Source organism: Poromitra crassiceps, assembly GCF_964638095.1.
Source record: "Poromitra crassiceps genome assembly, contig: HAP1_SCAFFOLD_522, whole genome shotgun sequence".
NCBI classification, from domain to species: domain Eukaryota; kingdom Metazoa; phylum Chordata; class Actinopteri; order Beryciformes; family Melamphaidae; genus Poromitra; species Poromitra crassiceps.
The window spans coordinates 70442-93987 of record NW_028151886.1 but is presented as its reverse complement, the minus strand read 5'-3'; the positions used below and the strand labels follow the sequence as shown (position 1 = coordinate 93987).

Genomic DNA, 23546 nt, shown 5'->3' with positions numbered 1-23546 from the left:
TGACACAGACAGAGGCCATGGCGAGTAATCTGCGGCTGAGAAGTCATCGTTGGATCATCGTGACGGTGTGCCTACTGGTTGGAGTTATCGTGGAACATGAGGGGACATCGACTCCGGACGTGGGTGGCCGGGAGCAGCACGGAGATGACAGAGGGGAGCAGTTGACGCCTGAGCTGCTGGAGGCGGCCGCTACTGACGTCATGAGGAGATCAAAGAGATATGTAGAGAGCCACCGGAGCAATTTGTATCTCAGCCTGAGCCAGACCGTGGCTAAGATGGCGCATCAAGAAAACTGTTATGTCTGTGGGCTGATACCACACTCCAGTAGGGATGGATTCCCTTTAATGGCTCTCCCCTTAACCCCCTGTCACTTATTCGCTGTGGCTCACACAGCAACGGACTTCACGATCGAGGCCAGGAGACAATATACCCACATCTGCAAGAATTACACGCTGCCTATTCGCCATCCAGGAGACAACAAAGCACTATCGGTGGCGATAGAACCCATTTCCTTTCCTTGGTGCATCACTCGAAATGATACTGGACCTTTTGTAGGAGAGATAGCTAACTGTACCACGAAATGGAATGTAGATAATGAACAGTGTTCATGTGGAAATGGTGAGAGGAGTCCCTCTCAACATGTATACAGGATTATAAGGTTCCTTAAAGTCAGGTGCCTATGCCCATGTGCAAATGTAACTATGCAGGTCACAGATCCCAGGGGAAATCACTCGGACATAAGGATAACTTATTGTGGATCCCCATCGCCTATGCAAATTGCCAAAGACTCGCTGGGGTGGCCAGAGAGAGGAATGCGAGCTCCGCCAGGAGCGTACTGGATCTGCGGAAAAACCGCGTATGCCAATCTTCCTGGAAGATGGAAAGGGACATGTTCATTGGGATATGTTTTACCGGCCATGCGAATTGCCCATACCTTACCGAATAAGCCATATACTCGGAAGAAGCGACATTCAAATATGTTTCACACTCATGATAGAAATTGTAAGACTTGTGATTTTTTTAGAGCTTTGCTTCCCCAGTATGGTGTCATGTCGGCCTTGGATCAAATCACTGATCTATCTGTTATTGTAGAGGAATTAGCCAACACTACAGCTGAAGGAATCAGTGCTATAAATTCTGAATTAGCATCAGTTAGACTGATGACATTGCAAAATAGAGCTGCTCTAGATTATTTGTTAGCAAGTCAGGGAGGCACGTGTTCTGTAATTGGGTCGGAATGTTGTACATATATTCCGAATAATAGTAATAACTCTATTCCTTACATTATTAACCATCTTAATGACATATCTAAGAAATTGCACACACCAAAAACGTACTCCCTGTTTGATTGGCTTGCTGAGAAATGTGGGTTAATCGGTGCAGAGATAATGCATTATGTCTTGTATGGGTTCATTATTTTTGCTGTGTTTATAATGCTACTGTACTGTTTAAAAGTAGCCATTGCTTCATGTTGTTCCCAAGCAACTGTTAAAGTTATGGTACAAAGAGGGAACATTGAAAATCCTATTGAACAAGCAGAAGAGCCAATGAGTCCTTTAACTCCGTATATGGGATCTACCAATTTTATTTACTTACCTTATTTGTATGATTAGTTGGGATTATAATTTCTGTGTTGGGAAAGGAGGGAAATAGATCGGGTACATATTATATGTAACAGCAGAGTTGATAGGTCAACTTTGAAGGCAAATCATCGGTTGGGAAGTGCCTGAAATTATTTTTATTTTACTTGGATGGTAATGTAGAATACTTTTATATTGTTGTTTTCTTTCACTGTATTCAGGGGAAATTGAAAAGGATTGGAGCCTCCCCTGAACAAATAGTACCTACCTGGGTACAAGATGACTAGAATAGGGAATCATTTTAATTTTTATTTTAATTTTTATATTATTTCCTACATAAGTTTGAATTTATTTTATTTTATTTTCCTTTATTTTATGTTATTTTTCTTTCTATCATATACACTGATATATTAGAGAGTTCCTGTGATTGTAAATTAGTTGCTATGTTGGAAAATCAATCACCTTTAGAGAGTTAGAGTTGCAACACCTAGGTACATCTAGGAAAAACTCATGGCTTGTAGTCTCGTCAAGTTTTGTCCCAAGAGGGTTTTCGCTACAAGTGCATGATTAGATAGTTAAATTACATATTTGAGTCTTTTTCCTAACCCTAGTCAATTAAGGGGAGGTCGTTTGGCCAAATAGAAGCACCTCGACTTGTCCTGGGGTTGCTGAAAATATAGATAGATTTCATATTAGATTAGATGTTACAATATGCAGAGAAAAATGTAACAAAATTGTGGTGATTGATTTAATTGATATAAATGATTGAATAACTAAAACACAAGTGTTAAGAAGAGAAATACACCTACACTTTTGTACTATACAAGATTGCAAGAAGAGGGTTAACTATTTTTGATTATTTGAATATAATACTGTATTAATGAATGAACAATTTTCCATATTGATTGTGTTATTAACTGTGTTCTAATTTTGTAATTGTGTTCTAAGGAACAAAAGGGAGGAATTGTCGTTAAACCTACCCAAAATTATGCATAAGGAGTGGTTACAGTTAACTCCTCCTGGTAATTAGTATTCAAGCTCCACCTCTGTCTGTTCCCATTCAAATAGTGAATACATTGATGGAACTGGAAGTTGGTCTGTCGAGAGGTATGAGAACAGAGCTTCCATGTGCGCACATGTATAATAAATCATATTCTTTTTAAGCAAATAGTGTTGGATTATTTAGGAAGTAGGGAAATTCTTACGACAGTGTCAACTATGCTGGATGAGACCAGCGCTGCAAAATTGAAGACTATCCCGCTGTCCAATGACACAGTTGCAAAACGTATATGTGACATTTCAAATGACCTCGAGGAACAACTCACAGAAAAACTGACAGACACACGTTTCGCCTTACAAGTGGACGAGGCTACGGACAGCAATAAAGACTGCTTGCTTATCGCCTATGTTCGCTTTGTCACGTCGGAGTCACTGAGTGAGGATTTGCTGTTTTGCAAGTAGGCTACGTTACAAGCAGAGCAACAGCTGAAGAGCTATTTAAGCTTCTGGACAGTTACCTGACAGAACACGGGCTGAAATGGGAGAACTGTGTGGGTTTTTGCACGGATTATTATTATTATTTTCTGCACAGGTTGCACTTTATTATTCTTTTGAAAAGATTTACAGTGGAAAACAGGCTCATTGCAGCCCTTAATACTGAGAAAACTTGAGTCCTCACAAATGTCTGCACTTATTATTTTCTGCAGGTTGCACCTTATTATTGTTTTAAAAAGATTTACAGTGGCAAACAGGCTCATTGCAGCCCTTAATACAGTGATAGTGACTTGAACTCACAATTAAGATATTTAAATTTATTTTGTTTTGTAGAGGTTGCACTTTATTGTTATTGTTTTTGAAAAGATGTGCAGTGCAAAACAGCCAGAATATAGAAATGAATGGTCATTATGTCAATAAAAGTTAAACTTGGACCGTTTTGTTTCAATTTTGTTGGAGCGGTGGGGCCCGAAAGATTTTCTTCCTCCAAAGTGGGGCCTGACAGAAAAAGTTTGAGAACCACTGGCATAGAGCATTATTGCCGGACAGTTCTCTCCCTCTCTCTCTGCTCTCAGCAAGAAAGAAGCTGGTGACGTTCTCTCTCTCTCTCTCTCTCTCTCTCTCTCTCTCTCTCTCTCTCTCTCTCTCTCTCTCTCTCTCTCTCTCTCAAATTCAAAAAAGGGCTTTATTGGCATGATAAGGTGCATCTTACATTGCCAAAGCATACATTAGCAACACTTAGCAATTACAAAGAATCAAAAACAGAAAACAAGGCATTTTGTTACTCAGTAACATAAATCACAAAATCTTAAAGTCCCTGGAAACCAAAATCCACAAAAACGTTCTAACTATGTAATTTAGGGTCTTATGTTAGTAATTGTGTGCCTCCGAAATTATTATACATTACTTTCAACCCAAAGCCTTAAAATCGACACTTTTCTACAAGCTTCTACAAGGTACTTCCTCATTGAAGAGAGCAGTGCGCGAGGTGCTAAAATGCAGGAGCTTATGACGTCATAAGCGCTATATAACCTTTGTACACGCGCGCAACCCGCCCTACTGTGTGTGTGTGTGCGTGTGTGTGAGTAACCTCGCGTCACCAGGCTGTGTCGAGCGCTATGCCTTTCTCTCTCTCTCTCTCTCTCTCTCTCTCTCTCTCTCACTAGTCCCGAGAGAGAGAGAGAGAGAGAGAGAGAGTGAGAGAGAGAGAGAGTGACAAGACAAAAAGGCAAATACATCACCCATTGGAAAGACACCACAAAAACTCAAAGTAAAATGGAGTGCTATTTGGCCCTAAACAGACAGTACACGGTGGCAGAATATCTGACCACCGTAACTGATGACAAATTAAGAAAGACATTGACTAGGTACAGAGTCAGTGGACACAGCCTGGCCCTAGAGACCGGTCGCCACAGACAGACCTGGCTACCCAGGGAGAACAGGCTATGTTCACGGTGCACACAGAACACAGTAGAAACAGAGACACACTTTCTACTACACTGTAGGCATGGGTCGATTTCCGGTTTTACCGGTTCGGTTCGGTGTACGAGCCCAAACCGGTTTGATCACGTGCGACCCGAAAAAACCTTTAAAAAAAAAAAAAAAAATTGCCAGTCCATTCTGATTGCACTATTGTTCGTATTAGCCTCTTCTCAAGTTGCACTAGTATGCAAATCTCTTATTTTGTTTATTATGTTGATGTTTGAAGAAACGTTTAGCTGAATAGTTATGAGAAATAAATACAGGGTGTGTTTGTTACACAGGTGTCCTGCTTCTTTTTATTCAGTATCATTGCTGGTTGACAATACCAGCTTAGAGGTGTATTATCGCTATCTAGGCCTGGGTCGAAAAAAACGGAGAAAAAAAAATCAGCTTCTGCAAAATTAACAATTAGTCTACCTCGGCATGCAACCTATATGCTGATGGCTTTTTACGGGGCTAAATCCAACGTGAATTGCACTATTAATAAGCACAAACAGCATATTTTAGTTATAGTTGTTTATAAACAGAGTCGGCAGAATCACCGACTGTGATTCACAACGGCCCGCGGCGCGCAGCGCCACTATACTACAGGCAAAGTGATGTGTCAGTACTCAGCAACATGAAGGATATCAAATTTCACACTAGGCTACTGTAGGGTCTCGGCCGGGGGTCTCAGCCGGGGGGGAAGGGTCCGCTTATTTACGCATGTGTGAAAGTTGTTTAGGAGCAGCAGAGGTGACGGTGAGTCAGTACACTTGAGACGAGAGGACATAATGGCTACGCAGACTGACTTGGTATCAAAGAAAAATAAAACCGCACCAATATGGCAACATTTCGGATTTGAACCTGACGAGCAAGGTGAGCCGAAAAATGTGGACGAGGCAACTTGCAAACACTGCAGAAAAAAAATCCAGGCGAAAGGTGGCAATACATCTAATTTGCATGCCCATCTGCGCAAACATCATGCCGCTCTTGCTGCACAAATGGGCCCGGCAGCAAAAGGGGGAGAGGCCGCGGCCTCTACTTCAAAACAAACATCATTACAAGGATCATTTTCAGGAGGCACAAAATATAAACGGGACTCTGAAAGATGGAAATCCTGCACGTCGGCATTAGCCACTCACCTGGCCAAAGATATGGTGTCATTCAGAACGGTGCAAAAGGAGGCATTTAAATCCATGCTTCGGACACTGGATCGCCAATATGACCCACCAGATCGTAAAACAAAAACTGCCATTCCTCAGCTATACAATAAAGTGAGAAACGAGATTCAAGTTTTGATCACAGACAGCCATACATTTGCACTGACGACGGACATGTGGTCAAGTACGAATATGACACCATATTTCAATCAAGAGAGGCCAGTTGGTAGGATTAGACAAACTTTATTTAGCAATCGGCGTGCATGGCAAATGCTTTGGCGCTTGACTCCATTGGCCAGTGGCGCTGCTCTTGAGGCAGAGGAGGGCGCCTGCATGGGCTAGGAGATCCCCCCCCCGTGGGGGATCAGGAGTCAAGACTCGTTGGTGGTGGACTGGGGAGGTGGGTGGGGCAAAACAACGCTTCGGGGCCGGCTTCAAGGGAGATGGACTGCCGTGGGCTGCTGCTGCTATGATCGGCCAGAGAGAGAGAGGTGACGTAGAACTCTTGCTATATATATGAGGATTAACTGACGTCATGTTTGACGTCATAGCAGACGTCATACTAGGATTTTTTGACCACGTTGAGATCGGATTACGCGTGAGTGGCCTTCTGCTTGAACTATGGTCTGGAGACCTCACTTCAATCAAGAGAGGCCAGTTGGTAGGATTAGACAAACTTTATTTAGCAATCGGCGTGCATGGCAAATGCTTTGGCGCTTGACTCCATTGGCCAGTGGCGCTGCTCTTGAGGCAGAGGAGGGCGCCTGCATGGGCTAGGAGATCCCCCAAAAGGAAGATCTGATTACCGGAGGTTAATTGAGATCTGCAGGCGCCAGTAGTTGATTGCACTATTCCGGCCTTCGACCTTTTTAGCGGCTTACAGCTATTTGCGGCTGGCGCTCCCAACTCGGTCGGGCCTTCGATCTTGCTTTTCCTGCCTTCGACCTTTTTAGCGACTTACAGCTATTTGCGGCTGGCGCTCCCAACTCGGTCGGGCACCTCGTGATAGCGCTTCCCAGCTTAGCCTACCTGGCCGCCTTGGCGCTTCACGATTGTACTTTTCCTGCCTTCGACCTTTTTAGCGACTTACAGCTATTTGCGGCTGGCGCTCCCAACTCGGTCGGGCACGTGATAGCGCTTCCCAGCTTAGCCTACCTGGCCGCCTTGGCGCTTCACGATTGTACTTTTCCTGCCTTCGACCTTTTTAGCGACTTACAGCTATTTGCGGCTGGCGCTCCCAACTCGGTCGGGCACCTCGCGATAGCGCTTCCCAGCTTAGCCTACCTGGCCGCCTTGGCGCTTCGCGATTGTACTTTTCCGGCCTTCGACCTTTTAGCGGCTAACGGCTATTTGCGGCCGGCGCTCCTAACTCGGTCGGGCCTTCGATCTTGGTACATTAGAGTTTAGCTTGGCGCTTCCCGGCTTGGCCTACTTGGCTGCCTTGGCGCGACTACCCTGACTTTTTTCTCTCTCTTTCTCTTTCCCCCCCCAAAAATGAGCCGGGGAGTTTACTGCGCCTTGCTGGCGCCGTGCTTTCGGGGAGCCACCACCAACGAGACATTTACTTCATCGGCACGGAAGTCCGGGACATTGTTTGTTGCCATGCTCACCGATTTAAGGGAGGAGGGTTCTTTGGGCCGCCAGTATGGCCGCCTGCTCCGGGCGGATGTAGCTGGAGAATGCCGATGACGACCAGCGGCCCATTTGCTGGAGGGAGGCGGAGGACACTCCTTGCTCGGCGGCCGAGGTGGCCGCTCCGATCCTGAAGGAGTGGCTGGAGTAGTTCTTTGTCGGGAGGTTGCATTGCTGGAGCGTCTGCTTGAGGTGCAGGGTGAACCAGGATCTTGTCATGTGGTGACAAGGTGCGATGAGGAACAGGGGGGCCGAGGGGCCGGTCCGAGGCCTGAGCCTGACGTAGTGAACCATGGACGAGAAGGGGCAGAAGGGGGAATTGTTCCGGGCGATGACGATGGAGCATGCCCCGCCTGCTTTGGCGTGTTTGAGGGCGATGCTGTAGTGGTCGGGGTAAAACTTTAGGTCGGCCAGGGTCACGTCCCGTGCGGGGTCGAACGTTGTGGGGGAAGTGAACTCGCTGACCCTGAGGAATCCGTAAAAGGCTAGGGAAAATACGCATTCTAGGAGGGCATTTATCAGTGGTGAGGGGCTGGCCTCTCTCGAGCGGGTCAGCAGCTGCCGCAGCACGGGGAGGGTGATGGGACGCCTGGCGTCTGGGGCGGAGGGGAAGGCCTTGGTAATCCCTTTTAGCAGGGACTTGATGATGGCGGAGGAGAACAGGCTGGGGAACGCGGGGTCGTATTGCCTTGCGTGGAACTGGATCCCCGCCACTAGGCTGCGGATGTAGCGGGGGCGCAGGCGTCGGGTGGTTGCGCAGAAGGTAATGAAGGCACATACCGTGGGGAGCAGGACCGGGTAGGTGGGAAGGTCCACTGAGACGCAGAACGAAGCGAATGACCGCCAGGCCGAATCGTAGGCTTTGACCGTGGAACTGGCCAGGCCATTCCTGATGAGGAGTTGGGCAGTGTGGAGTAGATTGGTGAGAAGGGGATTGTGGTGGTGAGGGGGCAGGACGGGGAAGGGCTGGCTTACGAGAGGGTGAGGGTGGAGAATGGGGGAATCGGTGTTGGAGATGGGTCGGCCTCGGGGCAGAGTCTGCGGAACGCCTGAAAATTGAAACGGGAGAGATGGTCAGCAAGGATATTAGAGTGACCGGGGAGGTGCTGGGCTACTATAATGAAGTTATGGGCGACTGAGAGCCAGGTCAGGCGCCGCACGAAAGGCATGATGTCCGGGGATGCTGAACGCCCCTTATTGACTATGTCAACCACCGCTGCGTTGTCGCATTTTACGGCTATCCGTTTCCTTGCCCAGAGACTTCCCCACAGGTGACATGCGACCACTATTGGGTAGATTTCGTACAGCGCGGAGGACTGGTCCAGCCCGGCGAACTGCCGCGGCCATGGGCCGGTGAACCACCGGGCTCCGAAAAGCCCCCCGAAGCCCACGGACGGGGCCGCGTCTGTAAAAAAATTCAGGTCGTCGGCCGACGAGACGACGTCCTCGTAGAAGAAGGAAACCCCGTTCCAGTCCGATAACAGGTGAGACCAGAACCGGAGGTCGGACCGGCAGCCCCCGTCGAGGGTGACCGGGTCGAGGAGCCCGGGGACTGAGGACGCCAAGTTGAGCAGCCTAGAAATGAATGAGCGGCCCTGGGGAATTATGCGCATGGCGAAATGTAAGTGGCCGAGGAGGGACAGGAGCTCCCGTTTGGTGACGTGGGTGGCGGACGTATGAGCCTGGGCGATTTCACGGATCCGGGTGAGCTTCTCGAGGGGGAGAGAGGCTTGCATGAGCTCGGAGTCGAGGTTGATGCCCAGGAATTCGAGTGATGACGCAGGGCCCGCGGTTTTCTCCTCTGCTAGAGGCACGCCTAGCCTTCGGAACACCCCCTTCAGTTTAATTAGGGAGGCCGAGGGGACCGACGGGGGGTCCACCAGCAGAAAATCGTCCAGCATGTGGAGCACGGCGGGGAGACGCTCGTTGTTCAGCAGGATCCAGCATAACGCTTCTGATAGGGAGTTGAAGATGGCGGGGCTGCTCCTGCAGCCGAACGTGAGCCTGACGGCGAAGTAGAACCTCGACTCCCATTTGATTCCGAACAGCGGCCATTGGGAGGGATGGATGGGCATGACTTTGAAGGCGTCCGAGATGTCGGCCTTAGAGAGCTGGGCGCCTCTCCCCGCAAACTTAATAAGGAGGATGGCGTGGTCTACTGTGGCGTAGTGGAGGGAGAAGGGTTCGGGGGGAATTAGGCTATTTATGCTGGAGGTGGGGCCGTGCCGGGGTGCCGAGAGGTCGATTATCATTCTTTTCTTGCCGGAATATTTGCGCGTGGCGATGCCTATTGGGCTTGTCCGGAACACCGGGAAGGGGGGGGCCTTGAAGGGGCCGATTAGGAATCCCTTGGATAGTTATTTGGCGAGAAGTTGGGAGACTACTTCGGGTTCCTTGAGGGCGGATTGCAAATTTTTTGATATGTGGGGGGCCAGGGGGGGGTTGACTACGCCTATCCTGAACCCCTGGGAGAGGCCTGACAGCAGGTAGTCGACGAAAGGGCGGTTGGGGTGAAGGGACAGCTCCTGTGTTAGGGCTGGGACGTCGATGGGGGTGGAGGGGTGGCGTTTTAGTATTGCCGAAAGCCCGGTCTCTCCCTCTTGAGGGTCAGCTTTGGGGGGCGGTACCTTCGCGGGCAGGTGGAGCGGGGGTGGGCGTCCCCGCAGGAGCTACATGAGTGCAGGAAGGAGCAGTTAGGGACCGTGCACACGTTCTCGTTGAAATATTTGCAGTACGTGTTGACGCTGGTGTTACGCACCTGGTTGCCTGCCTGGGAGGACCCGCTGGTGCCGGGCGCCTGGGAGGGGGCGGCGCCGGATTGAAAGGCCGCCTTTGGGCAGAATTGTGCGGAGTGCCCCGGTTCGCCGCATGAGTAGCAGGTGTTCGCCGGCCGCCCGCTAACCAGCTTCATGAATATCTGCATGTCCATGACGGACCAGTCGAGCCGCCTATTTGCCCGAGTGATCATCAGGGCGGCTTTAGCAGAGAACGCTTTATGATATTGGTAAAATAGTTTACCGTGGCTGGAGTAGAGATCCACTATTAGCGCTATGTATTTGTCTAGCTCATGGCGGCGCTCTGGATACACTTCACAGATCACGTCACGGTAGACGCCGAACGTGTTCAGGAAGTCACATAAGGACAGGTCTTTGGGCAGGCGGGGGTCGGACGACTTTAAATAAACAGGGCCATCTGGGTCACCCGTAGCCTTCCTTTTACACTCGGGAGATGGCAGGAGTATGCTAACTAAATTGATGTCTCTGCCCTTTAAAATCTCGGACCTTAGCCTGGGCGAAATATCAGCACAGGGAGAAACAAAAGACATACCGAATGGGCTGGCAGGCAAAGCGGACGCCAGAGTGTTCATCTGGGCGGGTTGGGTGGTGGCGGGGAGCATATCAGCTTGCTGCATGGGCGGGGGTAGGATCGGCTGCTGCGCCGGGGTTTCCAGGGCGCTCAGACGGGCTTCTACTGCTCTGCTTGCATCTAGCAGAGACAGCAGGATGGCTCTTGACGACCCCTGTCGGCTCGGCGGAGCTACGGATGGGGCCGCTTCCGCTTCCGGGGCGGCGGCCTGGGGGTCAGTGCGACCGGGAGGGACGAGGCGTCTCGCGGCGGCCCCGCGGCCTGCGTTTCCCCGGCGGCTCCCGGCTCTCGGGGCGGCTGCTGGTGTTCGCCCGCGGCCTCTCGCGCGTCCGCGCCGAGCGGCCTCTCCTTCCGGCACGCTCGCACGCGTACTTGGGCGTCCACGGGCCGTCGCAGTGGCGCGCCCCGTGCCACGGGAACGCGTGCTGGGCCTTCTCGTTGGGGCTATGCTAGCAGCCTGTGCAGCCTGAGGTCCAGCCACTTCGCCGGCGTCCTCATCAGAAGACTCGGGAAGCAGGTACGCTCCGTGGCCGGTCTGGAACAGGGAAGCGATGTCTAAGCTGTCGTCGCTGTCCGTGGACAGCCCTGGCTCGGAACTCGACATACCGGAATGGAGTGGGGAGCGTTGAAATCTGCGGTGAATATCCACGGGTGGAGAAGGCTTGAGGATGCTGATTCGGTCTGCAGATGTGGAGCAAAACAACGCTTCGGGGCCGGCTTCAAGGGAGATGGACTGCCGTGGGCTGCTGCTGCTATGATCGGCCAGAGAGAGAGAGGTGACGTAGAACTCTTGCTATATATATGAGGATTAACTGACGTCATGTTTGACGTCATAGCAGACGTCATACTAGGATTTTTTGACCACGTTGAGATCGGATTACGCGTGAGTGGCCTTCTGCTTGAACTATGGTCTGGAGACCTCACATGTCGCTGACGATTCATTTCATCAACAAGGAATGGAAGATAGTTTCAAAGTGCCTGCAGACGAGCTTCTTCCCAGATGACGACACAGGGCCCAACATGGCAGAAGCACTGGAGGAGGCTCTACGTGACTGGGACCTGGACCCGGTAAAACTATCAGCCATAACAACCGACAACGCAACAAATATTAAAGCTGCGGTTAACGAGCTGGGTTGGCAATGGCTAAATTGTTTCGGCCATAATCTCAATCTTGCCGTAAACAACGCACTTGATAAAGTAGACAAGCCAGCCACAAAGAGAGCCCTGGGGAACACTCAAACCATCGTCGGCCAATTTTCCCACAGCTGGAAGAAGAAAAGAGCGCTGAGGAAGGCACAAGAAGACCTTGGCCTAGAGCAGAAAGCTCTAATTACGGTAAATAAATCATGTTTCTTTCTTTTAATAAAAAAATAAATAATACACAAATTATTATATTCTTTTATTTAAATTGTTAAAATCCTATTTATCAATAATAAGCATAGTGCATGTCATGGACTGACAATTAACGGTTATGTTGGTATATCCTCTTGTAACTACACTGGTTCAATGTCTCTTAGAAATGATGGCCACGCTTCATACTGATGTCTTTTGAAGGTTTTATTTCTCTCTCTTTGGTCTCTTTGCCAGCTGACACTCTCTCACTCTGTGTCAGCAGACACAATCAGCAGACACCGTGAAAACTGAAGAAATAACAACAAAACGATTCTGTCAATTCCAAGTGTCTCCAGCAATTATACATGTCCAACATATTACCACAACTGAAATGTGCTGAAATCAAATCAAATAGTTTACATCGTATCACATCGTTTATGCAATGTCAAATCACATTAACAGACCTTTTACACAAATATAAACCAAATTAAAGACATTTACCGTGTGCGCCTTTTGAACCACGTGCGGAATGGGTTTAGATTGGGGCTGTACGTCTTTACTCTGCAGCAGCCATATTCGTTCTGACCCAAAACGCCACGGTCACGCCCTCAACTAAACTCTGGTCATGTGACTCATTACACTCATTACACATTACACATGAAGTCTTAAATGAAGTGTACTTAATTTTTAACCAACATCAAGCTACTTTAAAGTGGTATATTTTTAGACAACTTTTATCAATTTTAACACATTGAGTGCCAGTCATGTTTTCAATCCTGTAGGTAAGTTGTGCCAGGGGTGTTTTTGACGATTCTGGCTCATTTTACAACAGCCGAGGATTATTTTCTGTTAAGAATTCATGAACACCAATCATCTAAAAATAACTAATAGAATGTGTGCTTTCTCTGTCTAAAAGAGTTAGTTTGCAGAGTTAGTAGTTATGTAGATATTAGCCGTTGAGTACAGCATGGTTTCAGCGTCTGGAAATTTATTCAGAGATAAATGGCTTTTTGTGAAACAGTCACTTTAACCATTCATTTTTGGCATCAGTAAGACCGTCAGACATTCTAAACAATAGTTTTGAACAGTAATTTCCTCCATAACAACAGGAAACACCCCTCTCATTCAAACTCCTCCCTCCGTGTGTCTTCTCCTCCTTCCTCCTGGCTTTACAGCGGGCGTGTCAGAAGCGCGTTGCTGCTGCCTGCCTGCCTGTCTGCGTGCCTGCCTGCCTGCTTGCCTGCGTGCGGACGCTCCTTGTGCGAGTCAAGATGGGCCGGGGAATGCGTGGGCGATGGGCAGATGTTGATTCTGGCCTTTCTGAGGTGTTTCAAAGTGTGTTTCACCTATAATCTATTTTGCAAATCGCTCTCCGCTCTCTGTGTGCTGCTGCCTGCGCGCGGCCGCTCTCGGCCAAGACAAGTCTGAAATGGATTACTGTAAAATCGCCTCGCCATTTCCTTGAATGGCTTGCTCCCGCGGCAGTTTTTTCTTTGATTTCGGTCGTCTGGGGGAGCACTGTCAACACTTAGTGGGTCGGTAAAATAGATTATACACATTCTCTTGCTCCAATAGTGATCTCGAAGATGTAAAAGTTGTTGATTGATGTCCCACCGTCAAAAAAAAAAAATCTTTATGTAAGACGAGTTAGTCCGTCCTTGGCACTCAAGCGCTGGATTATGTAAGACGAGTTAGGTCGTCTATGGCACTTAATGTGTTAATCTCTTATTTATAACATCTTATTTATTACATTTTTAATCTTTTTAATGACTGTATGAACTCAAATCACCATGAATTTATGACGGAAGAATGAATATGACTTATGAATCAACTTCTCAATAAAACAAGTCTCTGGGACAGTTACACTCCCACCAAATTACTATGATTTATGATAGCCATACAAATATTGAATACATTTAGTAATTTCCAAAACCAAATAGTCGGTACACAAACTCTTAATTCAACACTGATACTTTAAACTCTCCACACAGGTAAGTGTTTATAGATTAGTTCCATCAAAACACCTTTTAGTTGCTCTGTGCAAGTACAACTAATTTATGAACAGGACATTCAAGAATAGATACATTAATGAGTCATGAACCCTCTAGCACAGACCTCTATTTCCTATCTGTACTGTGGCTTTTCGCAAAAGTCCATCTTCATCTTTACAATTTTGGTGTCCTTTCTTTTTATTCTAGCGTTTCGCTTCATTGACTTTTTGATGTTTGCTAGTTTGTCCTTATTTTCCTCCATATGAACTTCCTTAGCTTCCTGTCTCTTCAACGGTTTGGTGTCAATTTGGCTGAGCTGGCTAACCCTCCTGAGTTCTGGAGGTCTACCTGGGCAGCGAACCCGTCCTCTCTTCGAGCCCTGAACTCGGCTGGGCTTCTTCTTCGCACGAATCTCTCTTCTCAAACCGTACATCTGAGTCTTAGTCTTAGTTCTCTTAACCCCGGATCTTGGAGCTACAGTAATTTCCGGGATGATGTCACCTGGTGCCTCCCATTGAGTGTCTCTCAAGAAACCTCCAGCTCTCATCCGAGCTTGGTCAGTATTCACACCTGTTGACCCCACAAGGGCTCCAGGGCCTCTGGCGTTCCCTCTCAGACTCCCTGAGACGGCCGACCGCCCACTCATCTCTCCTGCAAAATGGGACGGCATGCTCCCTGAACTGGTGACCATTTTGGTTTCCTTCGTCTGGACATTGTGGCTTGACAGACTCACTGAGCAAACACTCACGTTGATGTGACTCTTTGTCCCGTCACTGACTTTAATCTCTTTACTTCCTGAGAGAGAATCGAGGGCATATCTTTGTTTTCTCTTCCTCCCTGTAGGTGTGCCTCTTACACCGTCACATTGTTTCCCTTTTGACTCTGTGACTCGTGATGAGCTGCCAACTACGCTCCAACCCAGGTCAGTCTTGACCGCATACGGCTCATCAACACCTCCCGTGATGACTTGACGCGGAGCCAATGCTCTGGGGCAATCGTAGCCTATCAGTAGCCCAACTTCACAATCCATCAGCTCTGGTATTTCCTGCGCTACTCTGTTCAGATGCTTCCACCTTTTGGCAGTTTCAGGGGTAGGAATGTGGGAACGTTCAAGTGGTATGAACTCTCTGGTATAGGTTGGTGGCAAGTTGATAAAGCTTTCAGAGGAAAATCCTCTAACTCTAAGACCACTAACTCTCTCACTCTGAACAATGGAATCTTTTCCCATCATAGTGGTTAGCTTTAACTTGACTGGTTCTAAACCGGACCCTGTCTTCCCACATACCTCTTTGTTTACAAAAGTGTTGCTACTCTGGGTATCTAATAGGGCATACACTAAGGTCTCTGTCTCAGGGATAGCGATTGAGGAAACCCATACAGGTACTATCATAGATGTGCTCCCACCATCGCCTGTGTCTACACTGCAAGAAAGGGAAGATGAGCTTTCTTCGGTCTGCATAGCATGAGGTGACATGTCGGTAGCAGCAGCAGGACGGTCTTCATGAAGTGGCGTTGGGTGATGTCTCTTACATATGCCACAAGTAACTTTATTTTTACAGTCCCTTGAATTATGTCCTCTCCTAAGACAGCCAAAGCACAGGTGATTGTCAAATATGAACCGTCTCTTGTCTTCTACAGGCTTGTTGGTGAACTTCTGGCATTTGTGGATGAAGTGACTTTCTCCACAGAACATGCATGTGACTGGGTTAGAAGAATCCTCTGAACTGTTCTCCACAGCACTGTATGTTTTCATCACTGTACTTGATATGTCCGATGAGTTCACATTTGTGACGAACGCATTAGCCTTTGTGCGCTTTATCTCTCTGAATGGCTTATCTTCCATAGGCTTCAGAGCATGAAAGGATGTTACAGGATTGCATGCGATTTCTGCCTCTTGCGCCACAAACTCAGCAAACTCTTTGAAATTTGGATATTCCTCTGTTTGTCGCAACTGCTTTGTTACATGACGATTCCAGCGAGAGGTCACATAATCAGGCAGCTTTTGGAGCATTTTTTGATTCTCTTCGCAGTCATTTAGCACTTGAAGCCCTTTGACGTGTGGCATGGCATTGCTGCAGCCTGTCAGAAAATCACTAAATTGTCTCAGTTTAACTGACTCCCTCGAGCTGATCTTTGGCCAATTATTTAGTTTTTCTCTAAATGCACGCTGGAGTATAAAGGGGTGGCCGTACCGAGCATTCAGTGCCTGCCATGCTTGGTCGTAGGCTTCATCATCTTTTCTATAGAAGCTTCCTTCTAATACAGATCGTGCTTCACCACTGATGTATTTTTGTAGGTAGAACAGCCTGTCAGCTGGATTAGTGCATCGCCGTTCTATCAGCGCCTTGAAACTTGTGCTCCACTCAGTGGATCTCCTGAAAAGACTGAGGGCTCAGGTGCAGGAAGTCTGGTGAGCACCATCGTGTCATGCAGGACTTGTACTAACGATGCTTCATTGCTAGTATTGCTTGTTTGCACATTATTATTGCTCTTACATGTTTGTTCACTTTTAATGTCTTTGTGAGGCACTGGAGGACGATTGGCTTCCTCCCTGCGTGATGATTTTCTTTCATCATATGCCTCAGCTGAGTCAGCCTCAGAGTATGCTTTCAGCTTAGCAGTTATTACCTGAAGATCTCTCTGATCTTCCAGTCTCTTAAGTTTTTGTTCGTGCTTTTTAAGTTCTTGTTTTTGGGCAGTAATTGTCTCCTCCATCTCCATTTCGGCTTTCTTTGCCGCAAGCTGAGCAACACACTCTACTCTTTTTGCTGCGATGCCTTGCTGCTCTGACGAAGCTTTGGAGTGATGACTACGAACATTGGAGATTGTAGTCCCAAATACTGATTGGCATACTCTCTATCAAGCCCGTCATGAAGTCTTGCGTTTTCTGCATTAGCATCAAACTCCTCTTGCCCCACTTCACTCAGGCGTACATGAATTATCCTCCTCAGATCGCTTGATACTGCTACACAGGAGTCTATCTTTCTCCTAATGTCAGGAGAAGGTGCCGATTGAGATCGCATATTATCATAGATATCTTTCACTTTTGTCTCCTGCTCTTCTACAGCAGTCATAATTTTGCACAAGTCTTCGTCCGCGCACTCCTCCTTAAGTTTAGCACGCGCAAGTCTGACTTGTTCTTTCCACTTTTCATATTGTGCGATGAATTTAGTCTCTTTCTGAGAAGCTTCTTGTTGCTTCAGTGCCAGCATTTTAGGGGTGAATCTTTTCTCCCTTGAAGATTTCCTTAATTCAACTTCCTCTGCAGTGGCTAGTATAGGCTCCTTCATAGCTATTTTGAGTATCTCTATTTTAGCATGAATTTCACCTATGAGTGATTCTAATCTCTCTTTTTCATCCTCATCAGGTTGTAACTTTAATTGTTCATTTAAGTCATTAAATTCTGCCTGGAGGGACTCAATTTGCTCACTAACTTCATCAAGTTGTGATTCTTCTGTTTGTTCTTCCATTGTGTATGTTTTAGAAAGCACTGTATTATCACAAAGTTGCTACTAAATACACATCTAACCTTTACAATTATGTTATTGAGTGCAAACCAAGTTCAAGTAATTGATAACTATTCACTTGAATAATCTTTTAACGCCCTCCCTTTGATTAGGCATTTAAACTCTCAGATCAAAATCACCATTGTGATATTCTTAATGCCACTCATGAAGCAGGAACAAGTAGGCTATATGACAGATCAATTACTTTTCTCTATTTTTCTCTTAGTTAACCAATATTTAACCAGAAGACTATTATTTATTTTCTATCTTCTTAAATTTCTGTAGGCTATTTTTCTTTTCCTTCTTAAATTTACAAATGTCCTTTCTGTTGCCACGGTAGCACAGTCAAACCTGTGCCAACAGCAGAGCCGCTCTCTTCTGCCTGAGGACCGCAATGGAAAGGAACAGTCACTGCACTCTGTTAGCCTGTGAAGGATCTTTGCAGAACTGTAGTCCACGCTGGTCGATGACGCCCTCTGGTGGTGCAATCGCGGTACCGCTTTCCAGCCGACTGTGACTGTAGCTGAGATGGACTCTCCCGTCTTCTCCCGTGGATCAGCTGGCTTCCTCGTTGACGACTCCGGCCACACACGTTGCCCCAGCGTTGGGCTTCCTCCTCTCTGCTTCTGGAGGATGCGCGGCTCTTTAGTTTGATCTCTGGCTTTGCGGGCGGCGGTACTTCTTGATCTCTCGGCCATGCGGTGACGATTACGTTTTCACTGTAACTACACTGGTTCAATGTCTCTTAGAAATGATGGCCACGCTTCATACTGATGTCTTTTGAAGGTTTTATTTCTCTCTCTTTGGTCTCTTTGCCAGCTGACACTCTCTCTCTCTGTGTCAGCAGACACAATCAGCAGACACCGTGAAAACTGAAGAAATAACAACAAAACGATTCTGTCAATTCCAAGTGTCTCCAGCAATTATACATGTCCAACATATTACCACAACTGAAATGTGCTGAAATCAAATCAAATAGTTTACATCGTATCACATCGTTTATGCAATGTCAAATCACATTAACAGACCTTTTACACAAATATAAACCAAATTAAAGACATTTACCGTGTGCGCCTTTTGAACCACATGCGGAATGGGTTTAGATTGGGGCTGTACGTCTTTACTCTGCAGCAGCCATATTCGTTCTGACCCAAAACGCCACGGTCACGCCCTCAACTAAACTCTGGTCATGTGACTCATTACACTCATTACACATTACACATGAAGTCTTAAATGAAGTGTACTTAATTTTTAACCAACATCAAGCTACTTTTAAGTGGTATATTTTTAGACAACTTTTATCAATTTTAATCTCTTATTTATAACATCTTATTTATTACATTTTTAATCTTTTTAATGACTGTATGAACTCAAATCACCATGAATTTATGACGGAAGAATGAATATGACTTATGAATCAACTTCTCAATAAAACAAGTCTCTGGGACAGTTACACCTCTCTATTAATATTATTTTTACTCTAGGCTACCTGTGTTGCGAGAAGGGCCGCCGCACTGTCTTTGACCCGCGGTGGGGGGGTGTATTTTAAACAAAGAGAGATATCTCATCCCCCCACCCCGCGGCTACAAAGTGCGGCGGCCCTTCTCGCAACACAGGTGATTGAATAGCCTAACTACGAATTGGGATAATAAATACAATAATAATAGAGAGATAGGCTATCTCTTTTGAAACACATCTCCCGCACCGCGGGTCAAAGTGCGGCCCCCTCCTCGCATAGAACAGGTAATAATAGAGAGATGGGCTATCTCTCTTTGTTTTGAAACACATCTTGGGCACCCTCCTCACAAACACAGGTGTTATGATTGAGTAACTAACTGTATGAATTAGACTTCAAGGTCTATTATTAATTTATTCTTGATATTATATTATCATCCAACAGGCTGTTGCAACTCGATGGGGTTCCAAACAAAAGATGATACAGCGAATCTTGGATCAGAGGCCAGCAATTGGGCTTGTTCTAGGTGCTGAGCGACACCCATCACATCAACCTCTCACATGGCAAGATGTTGCTGTTTTGGAGTCCATCAACGCCGCTCTCAAGCCAGTCAGTGAGTTTACCCACATATTTTCAGCAGAGAAATATGTCACCTCATCATCGCTCTACCCGATGCTCAAACTCCTGAAGAATGAGATTTTGGTGGGGGCTGAGGGGGACACACCTCTCACTAAGAATCTCAAAGCTAGGATGATGACAGAACTGGAAGAGAAATATGATGTTGACTCAATCCAAGAGTTGATGCGCGTAGCCGCATTCATTGATCCACGGTATCGCGGGCATCATTTTTCCGACGCAGCAGAGTTGGACAATACCCTGAGCAAAGTGGAGAGGCAAGCAGTGGTTCTCAAAGGGCTGGACCAACGAGGGGGCGAAGAGGAAGAGGGGGGGTCAGACCGCCCACCTCCTCATAAGAAAAAAACTTTGGGGAGCCTTCTCGGAGTCGGTGCCCGTCTGCCAGCCCGTGTCACTCCTCAAACCACAGAGGAAAAAGTTGCAGCAGAACTGCAATTGTACAAGCAGGAGGAAGTCATTGATGGAGATGCCGACCTGCTAGAGTGGTGGAAAATAAATGAGTCTCGCCTCCCATTGTTGGCAAATGTTGCGCGCAAGTATTTGTGCATTTGCGCAACAAGCACTCCATCCGAGAGAGTGTTTAGCGCAGCAGGGAACATTGTTACACCTCAAAGGTGTCAACTGTCGCCAGCAAAAGTGGACATGCTTGTGTTTCTGGCCAAGAATTTGGATTAATCTCCGACCGTATATTGCCCTGGCCTCAGTGGCCTGAGAAAGAATTTGTAACCTTGCACTGCATAGCCTAGTTTAAGTGTTTTTAATATGCTTAATACGGTTATTTATTATTGTTGCTGTTTCTATTTGAACATGTGGGCTAGCAGTGTCAAACTTCCTTTTCCAAATGTTTTCATATTTGCACAGTGTTTTTGTGTTTTATAGGCCCTAAGCCTTTTTATATATATATGCACACTGTTTTATACACCCTATTTGTATGTATGTGTCAGTATTTTGTATTTTAATTTGTAGGCTACCATACCAGTTTTACAGTTTTAACATGTGGGCTAAAAGCTTTAAGCTTTTTTGTTGCATTTGTGCACAATGCAAAGCAATTTTGTACATGCCCTATATGTATATTTGTTTTTTTTTACAGCATTTTCTATTTTTAAGTTTTGAACATGTGGGCTAGAAGCTTTGAGCTTTTTTGTTGCATTTTTGCACAATGCACAGCAATTTTGTACATGCCCTATATGTATATATATATATTTGTTTTTTTTACAGCATTTTCTATTTTTAAGTTTTGAACATGTGGGCTAGAAGCTTTGAGCTTTTTTGTTGCATTTTTGCACAATGCACAGTAATTTGTATATGCCCTATATTGTGTGAATTTGTGAGTTTTGAAGTTTATAAGGCAGCTCAGCTGTAAGCCAATCCATTCTGATTGCACTGCTTGTGTTTTTATTAGCCTTTTCTCAAGTTGCACTATAGGCTTATTTCATTTATTATTTTGATGTTTAGAAGAAAAGTTGAGCTGAATAGTTATGAGAAATAAATACAGGGTGTGTTTGTTACACAGGTGTCCTGCTTCTTTTTATTCAGTATCATTGCTGGTTGACAATACCAGCTTAGAGGTGTATTATCGCTATCAGGTGGACTGAAGTTGCACTACAGACAGTTATGGGCCACACTCGGGAGCCCTGCTTAAAAAATAAAAATAAATAAATAAATAATTACAAAAAAAATCGGTATACCGGTTCGATCCGGTTTAGACGGCAATATCGAACCGGTTTTAAAATTTTCAAACCGACCCAGCCCTACTACACTGTGACAAATATGCAGAAATTAGAGCATCATTCTTCCCCAAAATTATACACAAATACCAAGAATTCGAAACACAATCAGAAAGAGACAAGCTTAAATACCTATTAGGAGAAAAACCAAACTGCTGCATATTGGCAGCTAAATATCTGGCCTCCTGCCACAACCTCAGAGACATCCAGTGAAACACACCAGCTCATTTTATTTTAATTTAATTTAATTTTTATTTCATTTCATTTTTACTCTTATTCTTATTTTATTTATTTTACTTATTTTATTTATTTTATTTTTTATTTTCTATTTGACAATTACTGTTTGTTTACCTGATGAACAACTGTAAAAAAAAAAAAAAAAAAATTACGTCAGAATGCCCCATTTTTTGGGGAAGTTTATATGTACATATATTTTTGACTGTAAATTTTGACTGTTTGTACATTATACATCTTCGACTGTACATTCATTTATTATTATAATTTCCTTATTGTTGTACTGTTAATATGTGTATTTGCTTTGGCAATATAAGCACTGTCTTTTCATGCCAATAAAGCTATTTGAAATTGAAATTGAAATTGAGAGAAGCACACAGCACACAGAGTGGGAGACGGACACTCAGCGAGCGCTGTGGGGGCAAAGAACGGACAGATCTCTTCCTCTCAGAGCCGCGGAGCAACGCGCGAACACACACACACACACACACATACACACGCACACGCACACACTCACCCAATCTCTCTTAAATTCTCTCTCTCTCCTTCTCTCCCTCTCTCTCCGAGAGAAATTTCCCTGCTGCAGACGGGACACGCCCACACAGTCCGTGGGAGAAAATACACTCTAAAAAATAATTGATTCTCATGAGTTTTGCCATGACTGTCAAACCTTAAGTTAAATGGTGATAGTGCAAATAGAGAGCAATTACAGTGTCCAGTCACCAGAATACAACATTGAAACAATGTCAACCAACCAGCTCAGCAGAGCGACCCAGTCACCAGAATACAACATTGAAACAATGTCAACCAACCAGCACAGCAGAGCGACCCAGTCACCAGAATACAACATTGAAACAATGTCAACCAACCAGCACAGCAGAGCGACCCAGTCACCAGAATACAACATTGGCATACAACTTGTCTGCAAACCAGGGCTACGTATAATCTCAATGTCAATTTGAAACAAAACAACAACTCATTCTCACAACTTGTCAAACACTAACGCTCGGTCAGGAACCCTTGTTGTTATTTTCTGAAGAGGGCAAGGGGGCGGGCATGGTGATGGTAGTCACATGACCTTGAATTCTTGGAAACCAGGCGTTGAAGCGACCACCAGGGGGACCATTGCCTAATCCAAACCCAAATCGTTCCTGACCGAACAGTTAAACGTGAGTGTTGGAATCAAAACGGCAGTCAATTTGAAGACCTCACTGCATTTCCAACGTTAAACACAAATAAAACAACTTGAACATGTATAACGTTGATATACACATCATCTAGATGATATTTTTGCTTCAGACACGTTGATATTTGACGTATCCATGGAGCTGAAATGTACAATGGCAACGTTTTATTCTGGCGACCAGGCTTAGCAGAAAGAGAGAGAGAGAGAGAGAGAGAGAACACTCCATGTGATCAGGATGTTGAAGGGGGTCAATTAAGTGATTTAATTAAAATGATTGGAATCATTATTATTATTATATTATTATTATTATTATTATTATTATTATTATTATTATTATTATTACCATTATTATTATTATTATTATTATTTAAAGCTGCACTGGGCTGCAGGTTAGGTTTATGTAAAAAAAAATCTCCCTCACAACACAACACATCAAATCAAATTATTATTATTATTATTATTATTATTATATTATATAATGAATACTAATGAGTGAAACTAATTGCAGCTGAGATAAGAAATTTAATAAAATACTGAAATCTCACCTACATACCAAAAATAAGTGACAACTACAAACCAGACATCAACTTAATAAAATGATATAAAATTTGAAGTCTGAATCAGCAACAGAGAAAGCCTGATCCAGCTAATCCAACAGGATGTGACATAATAACATTGTTTTAGAACAGGATCTATGGAGCGCCGCGTGCTGCCTCAGGCCCCAAACAGCATGAATAGTAAGAATAGTGCTGCTCTGTTTATTCTCAACAGAAAAACTCTGC

At 45.6% G+C, this 23546-nt stretch overlaps 1 protein-coding gene across 1 annotated transcript in view; it reads left to right on the top strand.

The window, feature by feature from the left end:
• Positions 1–11620: 11620 nt before the first annotated feature.
• LOC310771323 (single-strand DNA endonuclease ASTE1-like) overlaps positions 11621–23546 on the top strand; it is a gene marked incomplete at its 5' end in the record, with an annotated part of 36040 nt that continues 24114 nt past the window's right edge. The window contains one exon of the mRNA XM_083663963.1: positions 11621–11764. Coding sequence (XP_083520089.1) covers positions 11621–11764 — 144 coding nt within the window. The remainder of the gene's footprint in view (positions 11765–23546) is intronic.